The sequence below is a fragment of the Octopus bimaculoides genome, chromosome 8 (genome assembly GCF_046866305.1).
Source record: "Octopus bimaculoides isolate indiv1 chromosome 8, ASM4686630v1, whole genome shotgun sequence".
In the NCBI taxonomy this organism is placed as follows: domain Eukaryota; kingdom Metazoa; phylum Mollusca; class Cephalopoda; order Octopoda; family Octopodidae; genus Octopus; species Octopus bimaculoides.
The window spans coordinates 2,078,573-2,104,197 of record NC_142935.1 but is presented as its reverse complement, the minus strand read 5'-3'; the positions used below and the strand labels follow the sequence as shown (position 1 = coordinate 2,104,197).

General features: G+C 36.4%; 1 protein-coding gene across 12 annotated transcripts in view; it reads left to right on the top strand.

The window, feature by feature from the left end:
• Window positions 1-17,459, top strand: part of LOC106872539 (uncharacterized) — a 123,360-nt gene extending 105,901 nt beyond the window's left edge. For 4 of the 12 annotated variants that reach the window (XM_089356005.1, XM_089356001.1, XM_089356003.1 and 1 more), the window contains 8 exons: window positions 86-250; window positions 1,887-2,111; window positions 4,141-4,328; window positions 5,158-5,308; window positions 10,011-10,100; window positions 13,039-13,282; window positions 14,731-15,013; window positions 16,479-17,271. In XM_089356005.1, the coding sequence (XP_089212131.1) occupies window positions 86-250; window positions 1,887-2,111; window positions 4,141-4,328; window positions 5,158-5,308; window positions 10,011-10,100; window positions 13,039-13,282; window positions 14,731-15,013; window positions 16,479-16,631 (1,499 nt within the window). In that variant the 3' untranslated portion in view covers window positions 16,632-17,271. Of the gene's footprint in view, window positions 1-85; window positions 251-1,886; window positions 2,112-4,140; window positions 4,329-5,157; window positions 5,309-6,764; window positions 6,862-10,010; window positions 10,101-13,038; window positions 13,283-14,730; window positions 15,014-16,478 lie in introns of those variants that run through there. The other 8 variants (XM_089356007.1, XM_089356006.1, XM_089356002.1 and 5 more) reach the window with 4 other exon arrangements.
• The last annotated feature ends 8,166 nt before the right edge of the window (window positions 17,460-25,625 follow it).

Here is a 25,625-nt window from a genome sequence, read left to right as displayed (position 1 = left end):
ATCCACCTATATTCCTTTATTAATTATTGTCTAAAATACAAAGACTCTGTTTAAAGAATCTTGACGTTTCCATTTCCTTTTTCAGTGGACTGTTGTGTAAATCGGATCTGCTGGGCTTTCACTACTAAAGGCATGTGTACAGTGGGGCAAGATGAGATAGTTATTGTACTGGAATGCTTTCAGGATGAAAAAATGATTCCAAAAGATATATTTTGGCATTTTCATACTGTTTATGAAGAGGCTTATAAAGGTAAGCCATTATCAGGTTGTTGATTTTTAGTTTGTTTTGTTTTGTTTTTAATTTCAATGTTACTTTTGAGGTTGGTGCCATGTAAAAAGCACCCAGTCCACCCTCTGTAAAGTGGTTGGTGTTAGGAAGGGCATCCAGCTGTAGAGACCGTTCCAAAACGGATAATTGGAACCTGGTGCAGTTCTTTGGCTTGCCAGCTCCTGTCAAACTGTCCAACCCATGCCAGCATGGAAAACAGGTCTATGATGATGAGGATGATGATGTTACTTTGTTTCTTTGTCTCTCGAAATGTCTACTTTGTAAACATCATCTTTGATATTAATATTACTGTTATCACCAGTGTTGAAATTTCTTTTTATCACCCTCCTCCTCCACTTCCGCCTCCTCCTCCTCCGCCTCCTCCGCCTCCTCCTCCTGTATTTATGACAAAATATCTAACCAACAACTAATTTTCACTTAGAACTATCGATACTTTTGTATTATCCTCATCTTTTGATGTCCATTGTCCGTGCTGGCATAAAAGTCGTGTTTATGGTGACCAGCAAGAATCAAAATGGTGACATGTTTATTGTCAATAGATTTCCAATAACAAAACAACACAACATTGTTTGGTCATATTCATACTTGAATCTGCTGGAATGTATTCAGAATTAATATCCTCTGTTGTTGTTTTGATTCTCACGGTTCACTATGTTTGGAATGATTTATTATTGATTGGTAGATATTGGTACAGATCAGCAAATCATTTGTTTTTCTGATTTGTATAAACAAGAGCCAAAAACCCTTGTTAGATTCATTAACCCAGGGTAGCTTTGGTAATCCCAAAATCCCCTTGTTTCAGTGAATCCAGTGTGTCTTTGAACCCGCATTTGTCTGGAAGTTTTTTGTTTTCCAGAGACAAAATACAATATTGATTGACATTTCCAAGTTTGAATCAACTAAAATTTTTTAAAGAATGGAAATTCATTCCATCAAAAGGGAGAATTCTCATGATTGACGGTTATGGAATGTTGCTTTAGTTTTAAACCCTTTGATCCCTGTGAAGCATCAGCCATTCATGACTTTTTCCCCAACTGTTCTTAACTCTGGACTGTGTTTTCTGCTTCCCTCCAGTTGGATCCCTGCTTTTTCTACTCTATTTCAGCATCCCACCTCCAGTTAGTTTTAGGGGGTTCTCAATTCCACCTCCCTTTTATGGGTTCCAGGTCAGGGCCTGCCGTATCATAGGTTTCCCCCAGAAAAAAAAAACCTTCCTTTTGTGGCTCTTGTTGGTTTTTAATTATCATCAATGCTTTTATAACTTTGCCGTTTTTTTTTTCTTTCTAGTTAGGGGTGTTCCCCTTTTGCAAACCCCTTTTTTTCTTCTCAGGAGAAGGACTGGCTCATATCAGTCTGGCCTTTCTCTATCCTTTGACTTGTCCAGCATTGGACACCCTACCAAGAGCTTGTATTTCATTGGCTTAGTTCTCAGGGTCCATGAGGTAGACAAGCCTCTGCACTGGAACAAGGACCTTGTGGTGGATTAGTGAATCTGTGTTATTATCTGACTAGATGACTAGCTATTAGATTTTCATTGTAATTATTTGACTGTTTGCGTTAAATGTGTTCTACCTGTCTGTCTCTCTCTATATTTCAGGTAATCCTGTATCAGATATGGGTCACACAATATTCAACCAGAGTTTCCTGGGGAGCCGAGATCATGGTGGCTTCCTCTATATCAGACCAACCTTCCAGTGCCTACAGAAAATAACTTTACCTAGTCCTCCTTATCTTTTCGGTATTCTTCTTCAGACTTGGGAAGCACCTTGGGCAAAAGTCTTCCCGATTCGATTACTTTTGAGGCTTGGTGCTGAATATAGATGTAAGTCCGCGAAGAAAACTATTCGAATGTTTATTATTTTTGTGAAAACAGAAAGTGAAGTTTACAATAATAATGTAAATTGTTTAGCGCTTTAGCATTTAAACCAAATATTCTCCCTGTTTTAAGTTCAAACCAATCAGGTCAGGCCTCTCACACCTACCCTACAATGTCATTCAAAAAATAAAATATCACAGCATTGAAATCTCAAAGCTATAAGATAATGCATAACTAATTCAAAACAATGGGAATAAATAAGTTATGTTTGACAGAGAAATCTGAATGTTAAAGGTTGAAATGAAATCTTGATGAATTAGATATTTGTGTAAAGGCTATTTTCTCCTGTCTCTGAAAGAAGCTATAGAGAAATTGAACTGGTTGAATAGTTTGATGTTCTCAACTTGTATAAATTGTTTACATTGTGGTAGGTAAATTGTGAGGGCAATGGTTTTAGGACAATGGTTGGTGTGATAACACATTCATTACAACACTGGAAAAGCTTCAAATCTTTCTATAAACATCAACTTTTACAGCAGTGCTTGGAAGGAACATATGTAGCGTGTGATCGTTGCATTGACCATGACAGAGAAAGTTGTCATGGCGATAACTGCTCAGAGGCCTACGCAAAGTTGCAGAAAGTGTATGGAGAGGGGTATATGAGACGCACGCAAGTGTACGAGTGGGTTAGACATTTCTAAGATGGCCGTAAAAATGTTGATATTGACGAACATTCTGGGCGACTCACAACCAGCAGAATTGAAAAAAACATTGCAAATGTGCATGCAGCTGTGAGGGGAAATTGTCGAATCCCCATCCATGACTTATCAGAGGTTGTGCAGATTAGTTACGGTTCAGTTCCGTCCATTATCGCTGAAGATTTGGGTATGAGACGCATGACTGCCAAGTTTGTGCCAAAACTGCTTTCAGCTGACCAAAAACACACTCGGGTTTCAGTTGCACAAGATCTCCTTGTTTGTGTGGAGAACGATGAAAACTTTTTGAAAACTTTCTGTAGGCCTTTGAGCAGGTATTGCCAAGCTTTTGGCCAGATTTGATGCAGATTCTCTGCTCAACTTTCTCTGTCATGATGAATGCGACATACATTCCTTCCAAGCACTACTGTAAACAGTGGAAGTGACCTTGAACACAGCAGTGTTCAAGGTCAATCTGTGCCAAGCAGCTTCACTCTGTGTGCTTTAGCTTTGTTACTATAGCAACACTCCGGATACTTATTGATCACGTATGTATGAACTCTCCTGTCATTAAACACTGGATGAGATTTCCATAATTTCTTGCTGAACAGCCACACACATGATTTGTTTAGAATGATAAAATGTTTGTGTTCACCTCAGCTTAGTCCCTCCATCAAATCTCTATTGCTTGTAGAGGTGCACAAGTTGGCATTAGGAAGGACATCCAGCCATAGAAACCATTCCCAAACAGACAATGGAACCTAGTGCAACTCTCAGACTTTCCAGTTCCTGTCAAACCATCCAACCCATACCAGCATGGAAACTGGACGTTAAATGATGATGACGTATATTAAAAATGTTGTTTTTTAGGTGAAGGCCTAATTTACAAATAATAATTAAAGAAATCGTGAAGTATATTTGCCACCTAAATGTGGCTGACCCTTAAGGGTTGATGCTACCGTAGCAAATACTGATAAGGGCACAGATAGTGTATCAATAGCCAGCTGGAGGAGATGTCTTCCTGGGGTTACAAGCTACAGTAGCATCGACCCTTAAGGGTCAGCCACATTTAGGTGGCAAATATACTTCACAATGTCGTGCAGCTCCCGTTTATACCTTGCTCAGAGATTTATTATTAATTAAAGAAATCTTATAATTAATAACTACTAAATTATTACAAATTCATTATGACCTGCATATTTCATAATTACTATTGTCTAGTTTTTAAAACAGGAGAGTGCTTTGGTGAAAACCTCAATGTGTGTTATCTTTTTGTTTTTGTTTTAATTTATATATATTTTTTATTGAAATCCTCGTTAACCTTTCTCTTTGATTTGCAGATTACCCCTGTCCCTTAATCAGTGTCCGGAATAGGAAGCCAGTGTTTTGTGAAATTGGTCATACAATAATGAATCTCTTGGCTGACTTCCGCAACTACCAGTATATGTTACCTCAGATTAAAGGGGTTACAATACACATGGAAGATAAAAGGACTGTTATTAACTTTCCTCGAAATCGATATGATGACGTAAGAGCTGTTTACTTTAATAATGTGTCTTTTTCTTTCTCTCACTTCTTGGTCTTACATCCACCTGTGGCTGTATAAATATAATAATGGGTCCACTACCTAAGCAGGCCAACCCCTTTTGACCTTAAGTGTATTAGTGGGCTCCATACCTAAATAGGCCAACCTCTTTTGACCCTGTTACTGTTTCCAATATTTCACAGGTGATAGAAACAATTGTAACTTCCAACCTCCTTCCTCAACTTAAATATTTTTCCTCAGTTTCCAAATTAGAAGTGTAAATGTGGCTGTGTTGTCAAGGAGTTTGCTTCCCAACCACATAGTTTTGGGCTCAATCCCACTGCATTGCAGCTTGAGCAAGTATCTTCTACTACAGCTCCAGGTCAACTGAAATCTTAGGAGCTGACTTGGTTAATGAAAACTGAAGGAAGCTCATCATGTATGCATGAACATCTCCTTGTCTTGACCTCGTGTGATAGACATAAACGAGCATCACCCTCATACAAGCGGTGTTGTTTCCAGCCTTCTGTGAGAATATGTCTAATGATGGGGAAATATCACCTTACTTGGAAACAAGAAGGGCAGCCAAGTGTAAAAACCTGCCTCAGTGAATCCTAACTGACCCACGAAAGCATTAAAATAACAATAACGATGATTCTGTTTTTTAAAATTTAAACAAACAGCCAGATTTATGACATATTAAATAGAAAATATGAATTAGTGTTATAATTTATCCCTGATAATTGATTATCGTTAATAATCAGTAATGTGTCTTTAAGAGGGGAATTGTTTCCTTGCTATTCATATTGACGATTTATTGATGTATTTATAGTTAATGAAAGTGGTAATGAACAGTAACGAGCATGTGATGGCGTTGGCAGCTAACTTCAGTGCAGAGGCCGACTCACATCTTGTATGTATTCAAAACGACGATGGAAATTACCAAACTCAAGCCATCAACATTCAGAACAAACCGAGGAAAGGTGAGTTATTTACATTCAAGAATCAATTCGTGTCTTTCCAAAATTTTTTTTTTATTCAGTTTGAAAATAATTATGTCATTAAATCTTTTATTTTTTAATTTGTTTTTATTGTGTGAATTTATTTTTGATTTGTATAGTTAATTAGCATTAATTTTTCAACAAATATAATAATTAATAAAATAATATTAATATTAAAATATTTACAGTGTGAAATTTCATAAAAATGATGTGAATGCTGGGACACCAATTTCAAAGTTCACAGCCAATTGTTTCAGTTTGCTGCTTATTGCATCAAACACCATTCAGAAAACTGCTAAGTCATTGTTTTTGACACACATCAATGCAACTCCATACACTGGTTTATCTTGGTTAACATAAACATTGTGGTACTCCTTTGGTTACGACGACGAGTGTTCCAGTTGATCCGATCGATGGAACAGCCTGCTCGTGAAATTAAAGTGTAAGTGGCTGAGCACTCCACAGACACGTGTGCCCTTAACGTAGTTCTTGGGGATATTCAGCATAACACAGTGTGACAAGGATGGCCCCTTTGAAACACAGGTATAACAGAAACAGGAAGAAAGAGTGAGAGATAGTTGTGGTGAAAGAGTACAGCAGGGTTTGCCACCACCTCCTGCTGGAGCTTCATGGAGCTTTAGGTGTTTTCGCTCAATAAACACTCACAATGCCCAGTCTGGGAATCGAAACCGCAATCCTATGACCACAAGTCCACTGCCCTAACCACTGGGCCATTGCACCTCCTCTAACATAAACATAACACACACATATTTTTAATACACAGTGACTCAGAAGTTGATGGTTTCATGTAAGGCACTTGTATGCACCTTACACGAGTCACTTAATAACTACTATTAATTAAAGGTAATTAAATAGATATTCATCGGGTTCCAGTTATTATGTTTGTTCTACCAAACTCACACACACACACTAGCTTTTGTTTTACGTGTGTTTCACTGACAAGGTGCTGGTCATCCCAGGGCTGCTCTCAATCAAAGTCTGAACTTTTCAACACCTGACCCTAAGCCACCCCTGTCAATTCCATTCCTCCTCTCAGTTGAGAGATCTTTGTCTTGCAAGTTACTTGGTGACCTCACTGGTGCTGGTGCCACATGAAAAGCACCCAGTCCACACTCTGTAAAATGACTGGTGTTAGGAAGGGCATCCAGCCAAAGCAGACAGCAGATGTTGGTGCAAACTTTTGACTTGTCAGCATGGGAGATGAATGTTAAATGATAATGATGACAAATGATTTTAGTATAACGAGTTGGGTGTTTTTTATAATTCATGCAAATATTTAAATTTACTGATCAACATTATTTGTTCAATTAGAGAAATTGGAATGTAAAATTTTAAAATATCAGGGGAGGTAATTGCTATGAGGACGTCTGTTCTGTATTTAAATTAATTTTTTTTTCTTTTTGTTTTAATGATTTAGTTAGTTAATTAAGTTATCACTCAAACAGCAGAAGATTTCAGCTGGCGATTCTGAAACTGAAGGTAAACAAATGAGATAGAATACAAGCTTTGAAATAAGAAGAGATGTCTTGCTCCCCCTCAGTTGTCTCCTAGATAGTTTTCAAATCCTTATCTAGATATTAATGTTTCATTTAAGTATTAGTGTTATATTTAACTATTTTTCATTTAAATATTGGTTGTTATATTTAGATATCATTTTATTGTATCTCAAGAGGGTCATCATGCCAATAATAAACACATGCACTGGTTCATTTTCACTTCTTTCTTATTATTCACCTGTCGGTTAGCTTTTTAATTAATTAATTGATTGTCTGATTAATCTATCAATCAGTTTATCCTTTCATTGCTATTCGCAGTCTCTTCAATGACGTGTTCTCTTGAGATACAACAAAATCTGTTTCAGTTCATGGGTTCACATCAAAATTGCATATTTCTGTGATATAGCCATGAAGCACTCTTGTGCTGACGTAACCAGTTGTTGCTAACTCCACATGGAGGTAGATACAAATTGTCTTGCAATTTGTGCTTAGAATTTAGGCATCACATCTTAAACTAGTTTTGGCAATATGTTTCTATGTCTATTTCTCAACTCCCAAATTTGAAGTATTGTTCAGAAAACTGTTTCCTTAATCCCGATTTAGGAAAAGTCCTGCAAGAATTATGGACTCCATCTCTCTAATTTAGATTAAGTCATTTAATTGTAGCAAAAACTACCTCCTGGTTCCCTCTTAAACTCTATAAACATAATTGAATCTTTGGTGTCATCTTATGAAATGCTGTTTCTATCTAAAAAGCAAAATGTATCATTGTTTTCAACTGTCTTTCATCCCCCCCCCCATCATTCACAATCAAGTTTTCTTTTTTTTACTTGTTTTACCTGGTCTTCACTCTGCTTAACCCTTCACGCTTCACTTGCCATTTCTATAGGTCAACCTGCCACCACCGTGTCTTTCGGTGCCCCTTTGGTGAAGTTCATTCTGCCACCAGCATTCACACCAGACTCTTGCTATCTTCTCCATGCTTGTCTCACATGTCTGTGAGTCAGATACTAATTCCACAATTCTGGGAGCACCTGCAAAACTCATCAGCACTGCATACCACGAGTCTAATTAATTAAAAACAATATTTATAATTACTAATATTTCCATAACACTATAACATACTAAAATATATATATATATATATAAAGAGAAAGAGAGAGAGAGAGAGAGAGAGAGAGAGAGAGAGCTTGTGGATGTTACGTTATATATATATATATATATATATATATATATATATATATATATATATATATATATATATATATATATATATATATATATATATATGTGTGTGTGTGTGTGTGTGTATATGTCTCCATTCAACAGTTTTCCATTTATTCTTACCACTCAGGTTACTAGTTCTACTCTGACAACTTTCAGTAGTTTCTACTGGTGATGATGCCACACAAAAAGGAACCAAGTACCATTCTGTAAAGTGGTTGGCATTAGGAAGGGCATCCAGCTGTAGAAACCATGTCAAAACAAACAAATGGAGCCTGGTGCAGTCCTCTCAAACTGTCCAACCCATACCAGCATGGAAAATGGATGTTAAATGATGATGATGATGATGATGATGATGATGATAACAACTTGTTTTTAGAATTTGGGTCCACTTCTTTCCTAGACATAAGCTTTTGTTTGTCATCTGTTTCGGCTCCAAATCTATTCCAAGAACTTGGCTCCAATCCTTTGTCTCTATTTCATTTACATTTATTCTCACCGTTTTTGATTTCATGTCAGTCTTTAGAGAAAGCTTAGAATTTCTGGTGTCGTTGAGCCACATTAGACTGAAAGAGATGATGATTGACAGTCAATTAGTAAGGAGAGTAATTAATTGTTGTTTAGCCCAAGGCCAGCCCTGGTCCAGCAGACCTGTCATTAAAAGCTTTCATACTGTGATTATTTTGTCTTCTTGGTGTATCTGGGACCACATTATGTGAGGTGTCTTTACTAGGGTGTAATCTGTGGAAGATTTGGCTGTTGTTTCTAGCCATATGAGTGACTGCATAGGCACATTCTCAGTAGCTTGGATAATGATTGGTTGCAGTTAAGGAAATAGTTTAGTTCAGTCCCACTGTGTGGTCCCTTGAGTTTGAAGCTGACCAGGCCTTGTAAGTGGCTTTGACAGATAGAAGTGTGTCTGTCTGTCTTCCTTCCTTCCTTATACACACACACACACACACACACACATACATGTATACTTATGTGTTTGCTTCTGTTTGCCTTCTACATGTTGTCACATCTGTCAAGAAATTGTCTGCTTGCTTTGTACCTTTGTAGATGTGTGAAATAAGCAATCTCTTGAAAAACAGTTAAGTGTTAGTGACAGGAAGGGCATCCATCTGTCAGACAATGCCTCAATAGTATATTTGTCTAACCCATGCTAGCATGGAAAGTTGGATGTAAAATGAATGAACCTTCTTGGTGTCAAGTAGTTGAGTAAAACATCTAATTTGTAGCAGGAAGCTAACTTCATATGTGATGAGAAACAATTGTTGCATGGTGGTATGTCAGTGGTTTGTAGTGCCAAGAAGTGGATCGGTTCTTGTTCTGAACATCTCTATCTCTTCTGGAGACACTGCAATTGTCATCAGATTTCTTGAGAATATTTAGAGAAAATTTTCCAAGCTTTTGTGATTGCAATGTTACAAATGTCGAAACAGTTCTCATCTAAAACAGGCAATTATCCGTAATAACCTTTCCTACAATTAATTATGCATGATTAGCCTGTACAGTAACATTTGTGATTAGATCTGTTGCCTCACAGACTAAAAGGTAATCATAATGATGATAATGGTGATCTATTGCTGAGGGCTTGATTATTTTAATTACATTTTAATTGCAGATGTTGTACTAATGATTTTTGATTTGAAAAATATTAATTAATAATTGATATTTTGATCGTTTCTTCAGGTACAAAAGCTGCAGTTTACTCTCGTTGCTCTTTTTTCATTTTTTTTTTGTCGAGTGATCCGTTATCTAGATTTTGCAGTTTAAAAAGTTTGCCTCTCTCTCTCTCTCTCTCTCTCTCTCACTTAAGCACATTTGACAAAATATTTCAAATATTTGAAACATTCAGACAAAAATATTTCTGTATTAGTTTGTATTAGAAACCCAATGACATAAGTTACTAAATACCATAGTGTTTTGATATTCATTTTTAGGTACATGTTCTGTTGAGAGTGATGTGGAAACTGGAGACATTAGTGCACATGCACATCTGCTAGGTATTGGTGCTTTATCACAGCTAAAATGTAAGTCTGTGAACTCTACTTCAGTCATCTTCTCCTGACATAACCACAACCTGCCCCCACTGTCAGACAGTTTTATTTTGCTTATTTGTTATTATTATTTTTTTTTAAGGTTAAAAGGTGCATTGTAGAGTTTACTTCAGATAAATCATATTTAAGTTTAACCCCTCCCTTGGTTGGTTGGTTGGCTTTGTCCCCTCTACCTAGACATGCTTTGCTACACAATACAGTAATACTTCTGTGTGGTTGCTATGGGGACCAAGGTGACTCCTGGAACTCATTCAGCTAGAGAAAGTATAGTTTGACTTTATTAGATTTGCACTTTAATAGAATAATTTCTATTTACACCTGATTCTAGTTCAAAATAGTTTTCTGTGTTTGTCTGCTGTTTATGTTACATCAAGCACTCTAATGAGATGGTGTGGGGGGGTGTCCTTTAATCACAAAAGTTCATTTTCTCTCTCTTACTCAAGGAGGTTCCATTTTGTTTGTGTTTTGATTATTTTTTTATATCTAACACGTCTTGTGTCATCATCATCATCATCATCATCATCATTTAATGTCCATCTTCCACGATGGCATCGATTGGTCAGTTTGACCAAATCCAACAATGCCAAGGACTGCATCATGCTTTGTCATGGTTTCTACAGCTGGATCTCCTCTCTAACACCACTTCACAGCAAGTATTGGGAGCTTTTTTTCTTCTTTTATTTCTATCTTGGCACCAGCACTAGTGAGGTCACCATGTGGTTTGCAAGGCTAGGAACCCCAAATAAGAATTCTATTTATAAACCATTGGGAATGAATAACTTAAAAATTGATTTTGGAAACGGAAAATTGGATTTTTGTTACTGTGAGGACTAATTTACTGGGGGAATAGGTGTACGTGTTGATGTTAATTACAATCTACCACCTTTGTTAATTATCTATCATCATTTTAAAGCTGACTTTTCCATGCTGCATGGATCAGATGAAATGTATTGAGGTAGATTTTCTACTGCTGGGTACCCTTCCTGTCACCAACCCTCACCTGCTCCTCCATGGCCTCACATGTTTTCTATGAAAGATAGGAAATGAACAACCTCACTCGTCTGATAGGGATGCTCATTTAAATCATCACGTGATGTAAAGACATATAAAACATACTTATATACCAAATCCACTCTGGGTTTTGGCTGGTCCAGGGTTACAGAAGAAGATACTTGTCCAAGGTGCCATGTAATGGCACAAAACCTGAGACCACATGGTTGACCTACAACTCCATGAATTATTTTGCTGCAGACATTGTACTGCCACTTTGTCAAAGACATTTCATTTTCCATCTAAAAAAAAATCGGTACTTTTCCATCTTCATCATTAGCTCGTTAGCATCATTAGTATATTCAGTCTTCACCATTAAGTGCTTAATATTGGTAGTATATTCCATCTTCATAATTAGATCGTTAATATCGGTCTTTTCATCTCTGATTAATTGCTGCTCCAACAATTAATGCTGATGCAAGTACAAGCTCTAATTAAATGGACACAAAACAATAGTAATTAGTTTTATTTCCAGTTAAATTATTGTTTTTAACATTCAGATTCAGATCTCTTTTTAAAAATACCTGGTGGTGTTTCTTTCAGATCCACAATCTTTTTATTGATTCAAGTTATTGGAATTCAGTTGAATCATTTTGTAAACACTAAGCCTACTAGGTGGATTGCTTAAGAGTGGCATCTGTTTGAGTGTATTTTTAACTTATGTCTTAGATTCTTGTGGAATAAACCATGTAACCATTTATTACTTAGAATCATATTATGTCTGGTGGAATCTTTAGGAGTTACCAATTCTAATCACTGGTACATTTAATGTTCAGTACAATTGTAAAGAATTTTTTGGGAAAAAAAGATTTGAAATTCTTTCGATAGTTTTCCTGTGTATTGCTGATATATAATTTTATCTTTCTAATTCTTCTTCTGTGATGCAGCTCTTAAAATCGTTTACCAGAATCTGGTTGTGGCTTTAAAAAAAATACTAAAACAACTGCTTAATCCCCCCTTTTTTTTTTGTCATCAACCAAAAGTGCATGAGCTATCATTAGAATACTCTTTGGTAGATTTATATGTTAAGAATTCATTCAAGAAATAATTGAAAAATACTAAAATATTCATGTGTATATCTGTGACAGTCAAAGCTTAACAAATATCAAAAGAAATCAACAGATAAAAAGAAACAAAAAATACCCTGACATGTTCTTCACAGACATTTTGACAACGTTCTTCCTTTTTTTCTGCCTCAACCTATTCTGTGCTATGTTAGTTTGCTATCAGATATTTATATAACGTCCTGTCACTAGTACTTTGGGAACTCACGAGCCATCTCTACAATGGTGAATACTATCATCTTTTCAATCCAATAATATTTACAAATAATAGTTACACATCTCAGATGATTTGACAGTGTCTTGCTTATGTAATTTACATTATGTAACCAATAATCATCTTATGTTAATGAAACATACGTAAGATGATGTAAGTAAAATAAATGAACCAGAATGAAATGAACTTATGATTGAAAAGTTTCCTTCATCCTTATTCATTTTTATTTTACTTTGTGGTGAATATGCAGCATCTAGTTAGGACAAACATTAAATTTACAGACTACTTAATATCATGAATTAGTTATTTCATTAATTGTTTTATTAATTGGTTGATTGATAAGGAATATTGTTGATATTCGTAGTGCTACTCAGTTAATTACCTAGATGCTAAAGATCCCTACTACATGGTTTTATATGTGTGTGTGTGTGTGTATACACACACACACACACACACACACACACACACACACACACACAGGGTATATGTATGGAGCTGGTTGGAACCTCAGTCATTTGATTCAGTTTTCAGACTACGTAATTGTTTGTGTTTTTCATATTTTGTTCTAATTTTGTTTTTACAGTGACAGGTGCTAGCTTTGTTGTTTTCAATGGAGCTTTGAAGACGAGTTCTGGTTTAACAGCCAAGTCATCAATAGTAGAAGATGGTTTAATGGTTCAAATTAGTCCAGATTCTATGGCTGCTCTGAAACAATCTATGAAGGATATGACGGCATACACCATTGGTTGTGGCAGTTTGGCTAACAGCATTCCTGACGAAATTGTTCTTGTACATTGGGTAGAGGATGACAAAAATGTCAATATAGGGTGAGTAAACAGGCATCAGCGTCACCACCACCACCACCCACCCCCCGCCTCACCACAACCTTTTGTTGCTTTCTTAACCCTTTGCCTGTCCCCTGTAGCCCATGTGAATATGTGCAGCACACAGTTCCCTCGCATCCCTGCATCATATCTGATACACATTCCCCATTCTTTTTCAACCACCAGAGTAACTTGGGCCTTATGAAAGGGGAGCTTTATATTACTCAAAACATATGAAATAAGGACATTGTTTCAAAGGGCAATGTGAATATATGAGAAGGCGTGTTATGTTGTGACTAGGGTATTTGGCTCACAATAGTAAGGCTGTGGGTTCAATTCCCAGTGATTTGTTGTGTCCTTGAGCAAGATACTTGATTTATTTCACATTGCTTCAGTCTGCTCAGCTGGCAAAAATGAGTTGTACCTGTAATTCAAAGGGGGCCAGCCTTGTCATATTCTGTGTCATGCTGACTCTCCCTGAGGGTACGTGTGTCTGTGGAGTACTCAGCCACATGCATGTTAATTTCAGGAGCAGGCTGTTCCCTTGATTGGCTAGAACACCCATTGTCATAACTGACCGAGTGTGCCAAGCCAATGTGAATATACACACATATATAGTGCATCATATGTGATGTGTCGGACACTTGCCTGGTAATCTAAGGTCTCAGAAAAATATATCAACCACCAATTAATATAGTATCAACACTTATTAGCCACCAACTCAACCAAATTAACCTCCCAAAACTAAATGTCTGTAAACAAGCAATGGATGCTCAGGACAAAAAGGCTTTGGGCAAGCAAGGGGTTTAAACCATTTCAAAAATTTTCTGTTTTGGATTCTTTTTCCCTAATTGATAAATGATAATTTAGCTGGAAATTCTATTTTAAAAGTGACTTAAGTTTAATGTCTTTGAATTTAGAGCTCTTCCCTTCCACGTGGCTTCTCATGGATTATTCACACTGTTGTGATCCCTATTAAATGGGCGTTAAACGAGAGAAAGTTGGGGGTGGGGGTGGGAGAGTCTAAACGTAAGATCACATGACCTGTGATGTCATCAAGTGGGAATTTGGAATTAGTTAGCAACACTTTGTTTTTTTATTCCCTAACAATGGGGCAGAAAAGAAATTGAAACAAATTTATCCCTGGATGGTAAGGTAGAAATTCTTGGTAAGCAATCTGAATCAACGGAAGTAGCATGTGCTCAGGTATGGCCTTGTGAACCATCTGATGGAAGTCCTTATGAAGCCATTCTGCAGTGGAGTTGGGTCATTCATTCTTTCGATAACGATGGGAAGGTGGGAGACGGTGACACAGAGATGGAGTTCAAACATTTAGATTCAAAGACAAATTTCTAGATTTCAGTTTTGTCGTCTTCCCTTTTATTTGATCGAAACCTGATTTATTGTGTTTTTGTTAAATGAATTTGGTTTCTTTGATTTCTGTCTTTTAGGTTATGTAGTGTCATTGACAACATGTCTTTGGACGGTGTGGAGAGTATACACATTCATAACAGCCCTGATTACATTGGAGAATGCAGAGCCATCCGATGGACGGAGGTCTTCTTGATACAGAACGAGGAGTCAACTTCGTCACGTCTGGAGCCAGTTGACCTCAGCCGCTTGGCTGAAACACTTGCCCAAGCCTGCTGTATTGCCCTCACGCCACATTTAGACCGATTGAAAGAGTCTTCCATCTCTAAACTTGGTCTCCGAGTCAACATCGAGTCAGAACGGGTTTGTATGACTATATCTATGCACACACACATTCATTTATATGTTGCTTCCCAACCAAAAAGTTTTAGGTTCAGTCCCACTGTGCGTCTCCTTGGGCACATCTCCTTTTACAGCCCAAGCTAAGCAAAGCCATATGAGTGGATTTGGTAGGCAGAGGTTGTTGTTTGTGTGTGTGTGTCCCTGACATTTGCATGATTGTAAATGAGAGTGACTGTCATAGAAATAGAGTTGTTTGTTTCTAGTCTTCCCTGAAAAACTTGTCTGGCCATAGGGAAAATATTATCTCACTTGGAAATTGGTGTGGAATGGCTGCAGGAGAAGAGGTATCAGGCTGTAGAAAATCTGTCTGAAGGAATTCTGTGAGACCCATCCAAGCAAAGAATGTAGACATTAACCCTTTTGCATTCAGATTACTCTGTCAAATGTGATGTTTATTTATTCACAATGGTTTGAATTAATCCTGCATTATTCTGCAGTTTAGAAATGTTGATACGATGCTTGTGTTTATTTTAAGAATGACAATGTAGGGTAGGTGTGAAAGGCTGGATCTGGCCAGTTTGAACAAAAAGACAGACAGAATATTTGGGCCAGTTTGAATGCTAACTAAAGGGTTAAATGATGATATGGGATCATCATCATATGACACTGGCAGGACCTGTGAATATTCCACGGAATGAAAGGAAAACCTGTTGGGTTATTTCTGTAAACTTTATTAAAAAAACCTGAAAGCGTATCCTCCTGTGCTGTGTCTCTATGGAAAGAGAGAGTCTCTCATCTGCTAATCATTGGAAAGTGAAGGAAATAGGAATACGATGGTTATTTAATGCACTTTATATATATACACTTTTATAGACTGAATACACAGCACTCTCCCTCTTTCTCTCTCCCTCTTTGCCTTACCCTCTTTTCCTCTCCCCTTTTTCTTTTGCTCTTTGCCTTTCCCTTCAACTAATCACGTGAAAGCATCACAGACGGGATAAATAACAGAGAAAACAATAAAACTTAGTTAAAAAAGGAAGAAAATTACACATTTCACTCACCACCTCCTCCTCTCCCTGCTACCCCTCCCATCCCCCCCCCCCCCTTCAGCTCCAGATGGGTTAAATAATGGAGTGACAAGCAGAATCATTACATGTTTCTTTTTTACCATACTTAGCTGTTCTCAAGCACTGTCCCTCCCCACATTTTTATGACCCTCCTCACCTTTATGAAGTTCAGCATTGTGAGAGCAGCCTTCATCACTTCTGTAAATTGCATCACATGTCCATACCAGTTACAATCATCTCTCTTGCTTAGTGTCCCTGATTCTTCTTGTCCCCATTTTCTCTCAGCTCGTTTATGCCCCTAAACAGTACACATCCAATGGTGCTTGTTCTCCTCACTTCTTTCCTGCCTTTGCGTATCCTCTATATTTAATGCTGCACATAATGTTGATATTAATAGGAATTTATGTTTGAACTTTCAGGTTGGTTATGAAATTGGATCAAATGGTACCAAACTACCCGACTTCTACATGAACGACCTTGATAGTGAACTTATTCCTGTGATTCATAATGCCACTTCACACAGCCAAGATGGACCTATTAGCCTTGAATTGATTTTCCACATCTTGGACTGACGACCTGCCACAGAAACTATCATTCTCTCATCCATCCATAATATTTCTGAGATCTTTGCCTCAACCGAGCTATTCAACATAGGTGCTGTTTTAAGACGATAACACTTAACCTATGCTCTCAGTTATCCAAAGACAGCAACAGCAGCGACCAACCAATTAATCGGAGAGTTTCAACACACGAAAGAATCACTCCTGTCCAAGAACAGCAACATTGTAACAGTTCTTGCATGTCTGCTTTTCTTCTCTTTATCCCAAACATCAACTAAACCAGTCACATTTCTCTCAATTAAGAAGAATAGATTTCATCATTGATTTCACCTCTGTTTGCCACCAACCAGCTCTCTCTCTTGTTGGTTAAAGTTGTGTCAACTGATTCATTCATTGGGGTTTTTTTTTGTATTCATCATGACCGTGTGTGTGTGTGTGTGTGTGTGTGTGCGTGCGTGCGTGTGCACGTGAGGAATGACTGGTGTTTCTGCCTCATGTTGGAGGGCCACCAAATGACTGCTTTGTGAATGTACCTTAACGTTTGTCACTCAAAGACAATGACCAAGGAAACACTTTTATTATTGTTATTCATCACCATCATCATTACCATCAAAATTATAGTTATTATTATTATTATTATTATTATTATTGTTGTTGTTGTTGTTGTTGTTGTTTGTGTGTGCATGTACAAGGGCATGTGTAGAGACGGTTGTGTCTGTTGATATTTGACTGGAACCACTCCGATAGCGTCTCAAGGGCTGAACTTGTTTCCATTTCCTAATATTTTTGTATTTAAAAAAAAAGATTACAAAAAAAGAATAAAAGAAAATTATTCACAAATGCCTGCACAAAGACACAACAGACCTGGCGTACACTCACCGAACCACAGGCACTAAGACACACACAGCAATACAAGAATTCTGCATTAATATTATTATTATTATTATTATTATTATTATTATTATTATTATTATTATATGTACGGTGGTGGATTGGCAGGATCAATAGAGCATTGGACCAAACGGCTGGCGATATTTGTTCCGGCTCTTTACATTCTGAGTTCAATTCCTGTTGAGGTCAACTTTACCCTTCATCCTTTTGGAGAGGTCGATAAAATAAAGTACCAGTCAAGTACTTGTGTCAATGTAATTAACGAGCTGGCGGAATCGTTAGCATGTCAGATGAAATGCTTAGTGGCATTTCTTCCTGTGCTGAGCTCAAACGCTGCCAAGGTCAACTTTGCCTTTCCTCGTTTTGGGGGTCGATAAAATAGAGTACCAGTCACATACTGGAGTTGATCTAATCAACTTGTCCCTCCCCCCACTCCACAAAATTGCTGGCCTTGTGCCAAAATTTGAAATTTATTATTATTATTATTTTATTTCCTTTGCTTTTAACTTTATTTAATACAAAAATAAAAAAAACATTCAAACAGGAAGTTTCTCTTTTTTGGGGGGCTGTTTGACTGGGTTTGGTAATTCAATTTAGCAGACATGAGTTGTGTCATAAATTCTTTGAGCCTTACATTGAAGAATGGGCATTCTTTCATGACTGGGTCACTGTTGTCAGGTTACATCTTTCCAAGCTCTTACACACCTGGTAGCTAAGAAGAGAAGTTAGTTGGAGGCAGGGATATTTGGGTTGAATGTACAATGGAAGCGCTGGCCTTTCCCTCTTACCGGATTGTACGGTCACTGTTTTGGCTCCTTCAATGACCACCACAACATATGGCACATACACAAATGTTTACAAATCAGCGACAAAGTCTTCCGAAAGAAGGCTTTTATTTTTTTAACTTTTTCAAGAACGCGTTGGCAATATAATTCTTTGATGTTATATGGTGGTGTATAAATAACTGCAAAAGAGTTGGTGCATTTAGAATTGTGCAGTTGCATGTGATAATTCTTCACAATTGTTAAGTTAGAAACATGTGGGTGTGGGTGTATATATATATATATATATATATATATATATATATGTATGTATATATATATATATATACATACAATATATATATATATATATATATATGTAGTCAATGTGAGGATATCTTATCTGAAATTTCACTGGTTTAATCACCAACACCTTTGAGGAATATCTTTTTGATATACATATGGGATTGTTATAAGTATAAATATTATTAAAGAACGGAGAGTTGATAAGGATTTGAAATTAATTTATTAACATACTGCCAAAAAAAAAAACAAAATGCCTGTGTACGTTTCAGTTCAGTCCCATATATAATTGCAAATTCAAAATGCTATTTTATTCTAATCTTTGGATTTGCAGTTATATATAGGACTGAATTGAAATGTACATAGGCTGGTTTTTTGGCAGTTTGTTAATAAATTAATTTTATATTCTTACCAACTCTCCATTCTTCTTCCTTAATCATATATATATATATATATATATATATATATATATATATATATATATATGCATTCATATTCCTAATTTATATATATATATGTGTGTCTGTATGCATATATAAATTTGGTGATACAAACAAGAAAAAAACTCAAAACACAAGTATATATATTGAGTATATATATATATATATTCTTTTTTATTATAAATAATCAGCACAATTTACAGAGTTACATGAGGGATGAGAATTTCTTCTGTTGGTACTTTTGAAATTCAGGAAATTCTCAGCTCTTGAGTCACTCTGTAACTACTGCTGATTATGTATATATATGGGGCATATGTGTATATATTTGTTTGTATGTATGTATGTATGTATGTGTGTGTGTGTGTGTGTATATATATATATATGATTTTATCTTTAGATATGTATGTGTATATGTATTAGTGTATGCGTGTGTATGAAATGTAGTTGTAGCTACAGAATATTGATTAGGTTGTATTAGTTTTTCTTTGTTTAGATTCTATGTCCTCCCCACCCGCCCCCTCTCTCTTTGTGAATTCTCAATAGTTTAGTCTTGCTGCTAGAACTGCATGTCTTTATCACTTCTTTCCCAGATATTTTTCAGTCACTGAAACATGTGTAGCTAACTTAGGATAACAACAGCAACATTATCATCATCATCATCGTCATCAACAACAGTAATAATAATAATAATAATAATAATAATAATAATAATAATAATAATAGTAAATGTTTCTTACTTAAGCACCAGTTGTCATGTTTATAAAGATAAAGAAAATGAGTTGTAATATTCTGGAAGGTTTCATACAGACTTGCCTCAGTTCATGGCTAATTTGAGAGTTAACAATAAGTCATTTTAATGTCCTCTTTTCCATGCTTGTATGCGTCAGACAGAATCATGTTGAGGCAAATTTCTTTGTTGCCAACCCTCACCTGTTTCCAAAACAGGTAATATTTCCTAGTGGCCAGACATGTTTTCATGGTAGATTGGGAATGAAGGACATTGTTTGTGTGATGGTGGCATTCATTTACAGCTACCATGCAATGTCAAAGCAAGGAGACGGTAACATACATATGAGAGGCTTCTTTCAGTTTCCATCTACCGAATCCACTCTCAAGGGTTTTGGTTGGCCCAGGGCTATAGCAGAAGACATTTGCCCAAAGTGCTACACAATGGGACTGAACCTGGAACCACATGGTTGGGAAGCAAACTTCTTACCACCCAGCCATACCTGAGCGCACACACATTAGTTTGTATTGATATATAACAATATATTATATTCTTCCATTTCGAATCTCGTTTAAATATTAGTAATTTCTTTAATTAAAATCAGTTTTGTTTTCAAGTTTGAACAATGAGGAACAGAAAATTATTCTTTCATTTCAGTGGAATCTTAGTGTGGGACGGTAACGTGTTTACTTTTGGAATATCCAGAGTTCTTACGCCAGCTGTATTTTAAACTGTGCTAAATGGAATAGTTTTTATCCTATTCTCTTTGCTCTCTCCCTCCCACTTCAGGTAAATAAATAAAGGATAATAATTATCAGAAAATTGAGAAACATCAGGATTTATCCAGAGATGAAAAGACTCTGAAAGATAAATGAGGCGATTGCTTCTGTAGAAATGGATGCATTTGGCATCAGTTGTAGAAACTGATGCATCTAAACTGCTATTAAAGAGGCCAAAAGATAATAGGGTTGAGATTTGCAATGTTGACCTGGAGAAAAGGGTCATCCTATATTCTGCTAGAAGCTTAAAAAAGATACTTGAGATTTGAAGAGACTTGTCATCACCAAACCTCAGGATATAAATTAATGTCCATTTTTCCATGCTGGCATGGGTTGGTCAGTTTGATAGACACCAATGAACTAAAGAACCGTACTGGGCTCCATTGTCTGCTTTGGTCTGGTTTCTGTAACTGCATGTGTTTCCTCACATTAACCAATTTACAGACTGTATTTCTTTTCATGGCACCAGGAAGGTTGAGGAACAGCTGTGCTGGTGCCACACAATACAGTCATCCCTGCTAACTAAAGTACAATGTTTTTAGCTTAATAATAACAATGGTAAACATTTGATTTTCTTTAAAATCCTCCAAGTTTAGGCTATGATATATTTTATATTCAAATGAGTTGATAATCTTATTGAAAGTTTTAATATTGGTGTACAAAAATGTATTGAGATTAACTCTCTTTACCTAGGGTTTAAAATGAAATACTAAGGTAGCTTCATGTTGTAAACAAGTCTATTTTTAAGATCAGATTAAAGAAAAAATACCTAACACCAAGCTTTAGCTGTAATGTTTGATGTATGAGGTGTTGTTATGTCTAGTTAGGTGTTGAGGAGACCAATTAGCCAACCATCTACCACAAAGTCCACTGGGATGTCGTCCTCTTGTATTGTTAACCTCTTCACATCATTATGTTGTGTTTTTTTTTACCCTTGTAACTTACAACAACCCTTTCCTGCCCTTATCCCTACTCGCCTCTACCTGCAGAAGTTCACTCCATGCGGGTAGTATCCCTCCACTTCAGACTATATCCATATTACATCATTCACAAGAGGAGATGGAACACTGACCTCCAAGTTCTGAACCTGCTAACTTTCATCAGATTGTCGTACATTTTGTCACCCACTTCTTATAAAAGCATAACAAAATGTACTCCACCCAAAAAGTATTGAATAATCCTTCAGTTTATTGTAAAATTGGTTTTATTATAATTTGACATTAAAACAAGTGTGTGTGTGTGTGTACATAAAAGAAAAAAGTGATCACAGTTGGATGTCATTAAATTATTTTGTTTTTATGTAAACCTAAAAAGTTAATTAGTTTTAACAGTTAGTAATGAGTATACATTCCTTATCTAAATGAGTATTGACTGGTATGGATTAGACGAGAATACTAACAAATCATTTTTAGATGATAAAGTTTTTATTTTTTTTATTTTTTTAAGTGTTGCTGATAACATTTTTTTGTGATTTCTTTTGTTAATCTGTTCAATCGGTGCCACATGTTGACAAGTGACAGACGTCTGAGAAATAAAAGATACAAAAAGACACTGCGAATGGACCCATGTTAGTTTCTGAACATGCAAAATGAATTAATGTTGTTTTTTATTTTAGCAGATATTGGAATATTCCTGTTGTAATTCTCCTGTATCCAATCCAGAGATTTTTTCTTCTTCTTCTTTCACCCTTTCATTTTAATTTTAATATTTCCAGGTATTACAATAACAATGACTTTACATATAATTCTTGCCTTTTTCTTAATTACAACCATTATGTGATTCCTCCACACTGTACAATTGGTCGTTCTGGATAGCAATGGCATTTCTGCTGTTTTTTCTTTCTTCTTTTTTCTTTCTTTCCTTTTTTATTCTTCTGCATTCTGAGAGAGTTTGAAATTTGCCGGGATTGGATTTAGGGCCAACTTTGCATTACACCCTTCCAGGGACAATAAATCTAACAGTTGTGTTACATCAGGGGTCATTCAATTGACCATAACTTTTATCCCTAAAATGAAAATAAAAAAATAAAACTCAAACAAACCAAAAACATGATCTTGTGCCAATGTGTGGGAAATAATTAATGAGGTGATTAGCTGGTAGAATCGTTAACACACTGGGCAGAATGCTTAGCGGTATTTTGTACTTTTTAATGTTCTGAGTTCAAACCCAGCCAAGGCTGACTCTTTCTTTCATCATTTCGGGGTCAATGAAATATGTACCAGTTGAGCACTGGGGGTCAATGTAATCGACTGTCCCCCTCCCCACAAATTTCAGGCCTTGTGCCGATAGTAGAAAGGATCACGTAGGCTGTAAGCTCACAGATTCATTAGCGAAATTGAATAAACGGCTTAATGGCATTTCTTCAAACGCTTTACATTCCGAGTTTAAATTCTGCCGAGGTTAACTTTGCCTTTCATCCCTCTAGGTTTGATAAAATAAAGTACCAGTTATGTACTGGGGTTAGTGTAATTGATTAGTCCCCTCTCTCCTAAACTTACTGGCCTTGTGCCAAATTTGAAGCAATTAGTTTATAGCTGGCAGAATCGGTTGAGCTCCAGACGAATGCTTTGCAGTGTTTCTTACAACTCCTTATGTTTTGAGTTCAAATTCTGCTGGAGTTGATAGAATCAGTACAAATCAAGTTGTGGGGTCAGTGTAATTGACTTTCCTCTCACTTCTATTAAAATTTGAAATTATCATTGTAAGCCCCGTGTTCTCATTTTACTAAGAATTTAAGACAACATTAATTGCCAGTTCCAGTTATGTCACTAATACCTTTGGGGCAAGCAACAAAAATATTATAATCTCTCTCTCTCTCTCAAATCTTATGCCTCATAACGGTCTAATGAAAGTTATTGTTATACTATCATCATCATCACCACCATCAATATTATTTTTTTCTATCTCAACATTTATCTTCTCTTTTCTAGACTACTTACCTCTTCTGTCTGATTATTATTATTATTATTATTATTATTACCAAAGGCAATGAGCTGGCAGATTCATTAGGCATGCCCAATAAAATGCGTAGTGGCATTTCTTCTGGCTTTATGTTCTGAGTTCAAATTCTGCCGGGATAAACTTTGCCTTTCATCCTTTTGGGAATCAATAAACCAAGTACCAGTCATGCGTTGGGGGTCAATGTAATTAACTGCCCCTCCTCCCCACAATTTCAGGCCTTCTGCCTATAGTAGAAAGGTTTATTATTATTATTATTATTACTATTTCTGTTGTCCATGCCATTTATATTAATACTCATTGTAAAGAAACAAAACAAAAAACAACAAAACAATTCATAAACTTCATATTTACTTGGTCGTTGGTTTGATAAACTATTTTAGAATTAGTTTGTATATAAATAGGAAATCATTTATTAAAAAAAAAAAAAACCCAAATTCTTTTGATATCCAACAACTAAAGATTTCTTCTTTTTCTGCAAAAAGAAAAAAAAAACCAAAAAAAAAACCAATGTAGAATGAAATGAAGCTTTCATCGCAGACTCGTAGCAGATTAGCTGCAATTTCTGATGCCACTTGATCAATACTGCACTTGTATCTTGGCTCGCATTTGTTCGAGATAGATATAGATCAGGTTAGCGGATGCTACCATTCCTATTTTTCTTCTCTTCTCACACAGACCTCTTCCCAAGCCCTGACAGTGTCTTTGGAAAATTGGTTTTATATACAGACCTAAGTGTAAATGACAAGGGGTTCTTTCTTTTTGTTTCTTTTTTCCATCATATATATATATATATATATATATATATATATATATATATATATACATACACATATATATATTCTATTATTTATAATTGTCCTAGTGTAGAATTGGTGACCAGGGTAGAGGCGGAGCTGTGTGTGAGCTGGACCTAGCCTTCTTTATTGCTAAACCCTCAAACCTCCATCATAAACGGCTACATTCATTTGCTCTCTTTACCAAAATTACATCAGACTGATTACTATGACAACATCACATTTCAACAAATGAACTCTCCCCCCTCCCCCCCACCATCACCATCAATTTTGTCTGTCTGTTACCATGTTTCTTTGTCTCAGTCTCTTCTTCTCCCTCCCCCCACCTCCATCATTCTCTCCTCGCACTAATTAGATGAAGAATGGAAATCCCAAAAGGCACACACTTGTACAGAACATTTTTTGACGTTTTTCTATGGATTTTTATTTGGTAGTTTATATATTTCAAGTTTTTGGTAGCACTCCTCTTGCTGGTAACTGCCCCTCAGTAACGGCTCATCAAGCATCTACCATCCACAATGTGCAAATATCCAACAACTTAATCAAATTACAATCAGTTTTATCTAATAAAAACATTAACAAAAATTCAAAAAATGTCTCGAGACTTCCTCTTTTCTTTCCCTTTTCAGCTCCTTACAGGTGTTATCTCCCTTACATTGCAACAGCTGAGAAAATTGAAACTTTCCATTTTGATCAGAAATGTTCTATGTTTCTAGAACTCGGCAGGGATTTAAGCTTATATGTTTGTGTGTCTGTGTTTGTCCCCCCAACATCGCTTGACAACTGATGCTGGTGTGTTTACATCCCCGTCACTTAGCAGTTCGGAAAGAGAGACCTATAGAATAAGTACTAGGCTTACAAAGAAGAAGTCCTGGGGTCGATTTGCTCGACTAAAGGCAGTGCACCAGCATGGCCGCAGTCAAATGACTGAAACAAATAAGAGAATATATATACGACGGGCTTCTTTCACTTTCCGTCTACCAAATCCACTCACAAAGCTTTGGTCAGTTTGAGGCTATGGTTGAAGACACTTGCCCAAGGTGCCACGCAATGGAACTGAACCCGGAACCATGTGGTTGGGAAGCAAGATTCTTGCCACACAGCCATGCAAAATATATTTTCAGAGCAGCATATAATACTCCTCCAGCACTGTTCTGACCTCTTCTACAGGATTCATACTTCTTCTGTTCAAATGATTTCTAAAACTGAGGAATAAATAATAATCAGATGGGGAAATGTCCAGCGAATACAGTGGGTGGGGCATAATTTCCCATTCAAACTGCTCCAGTCTTTGGAATGTCATCCTTGCTGTATATGGCTGAGCATTATCCTGGTGGATGAACACCTTTC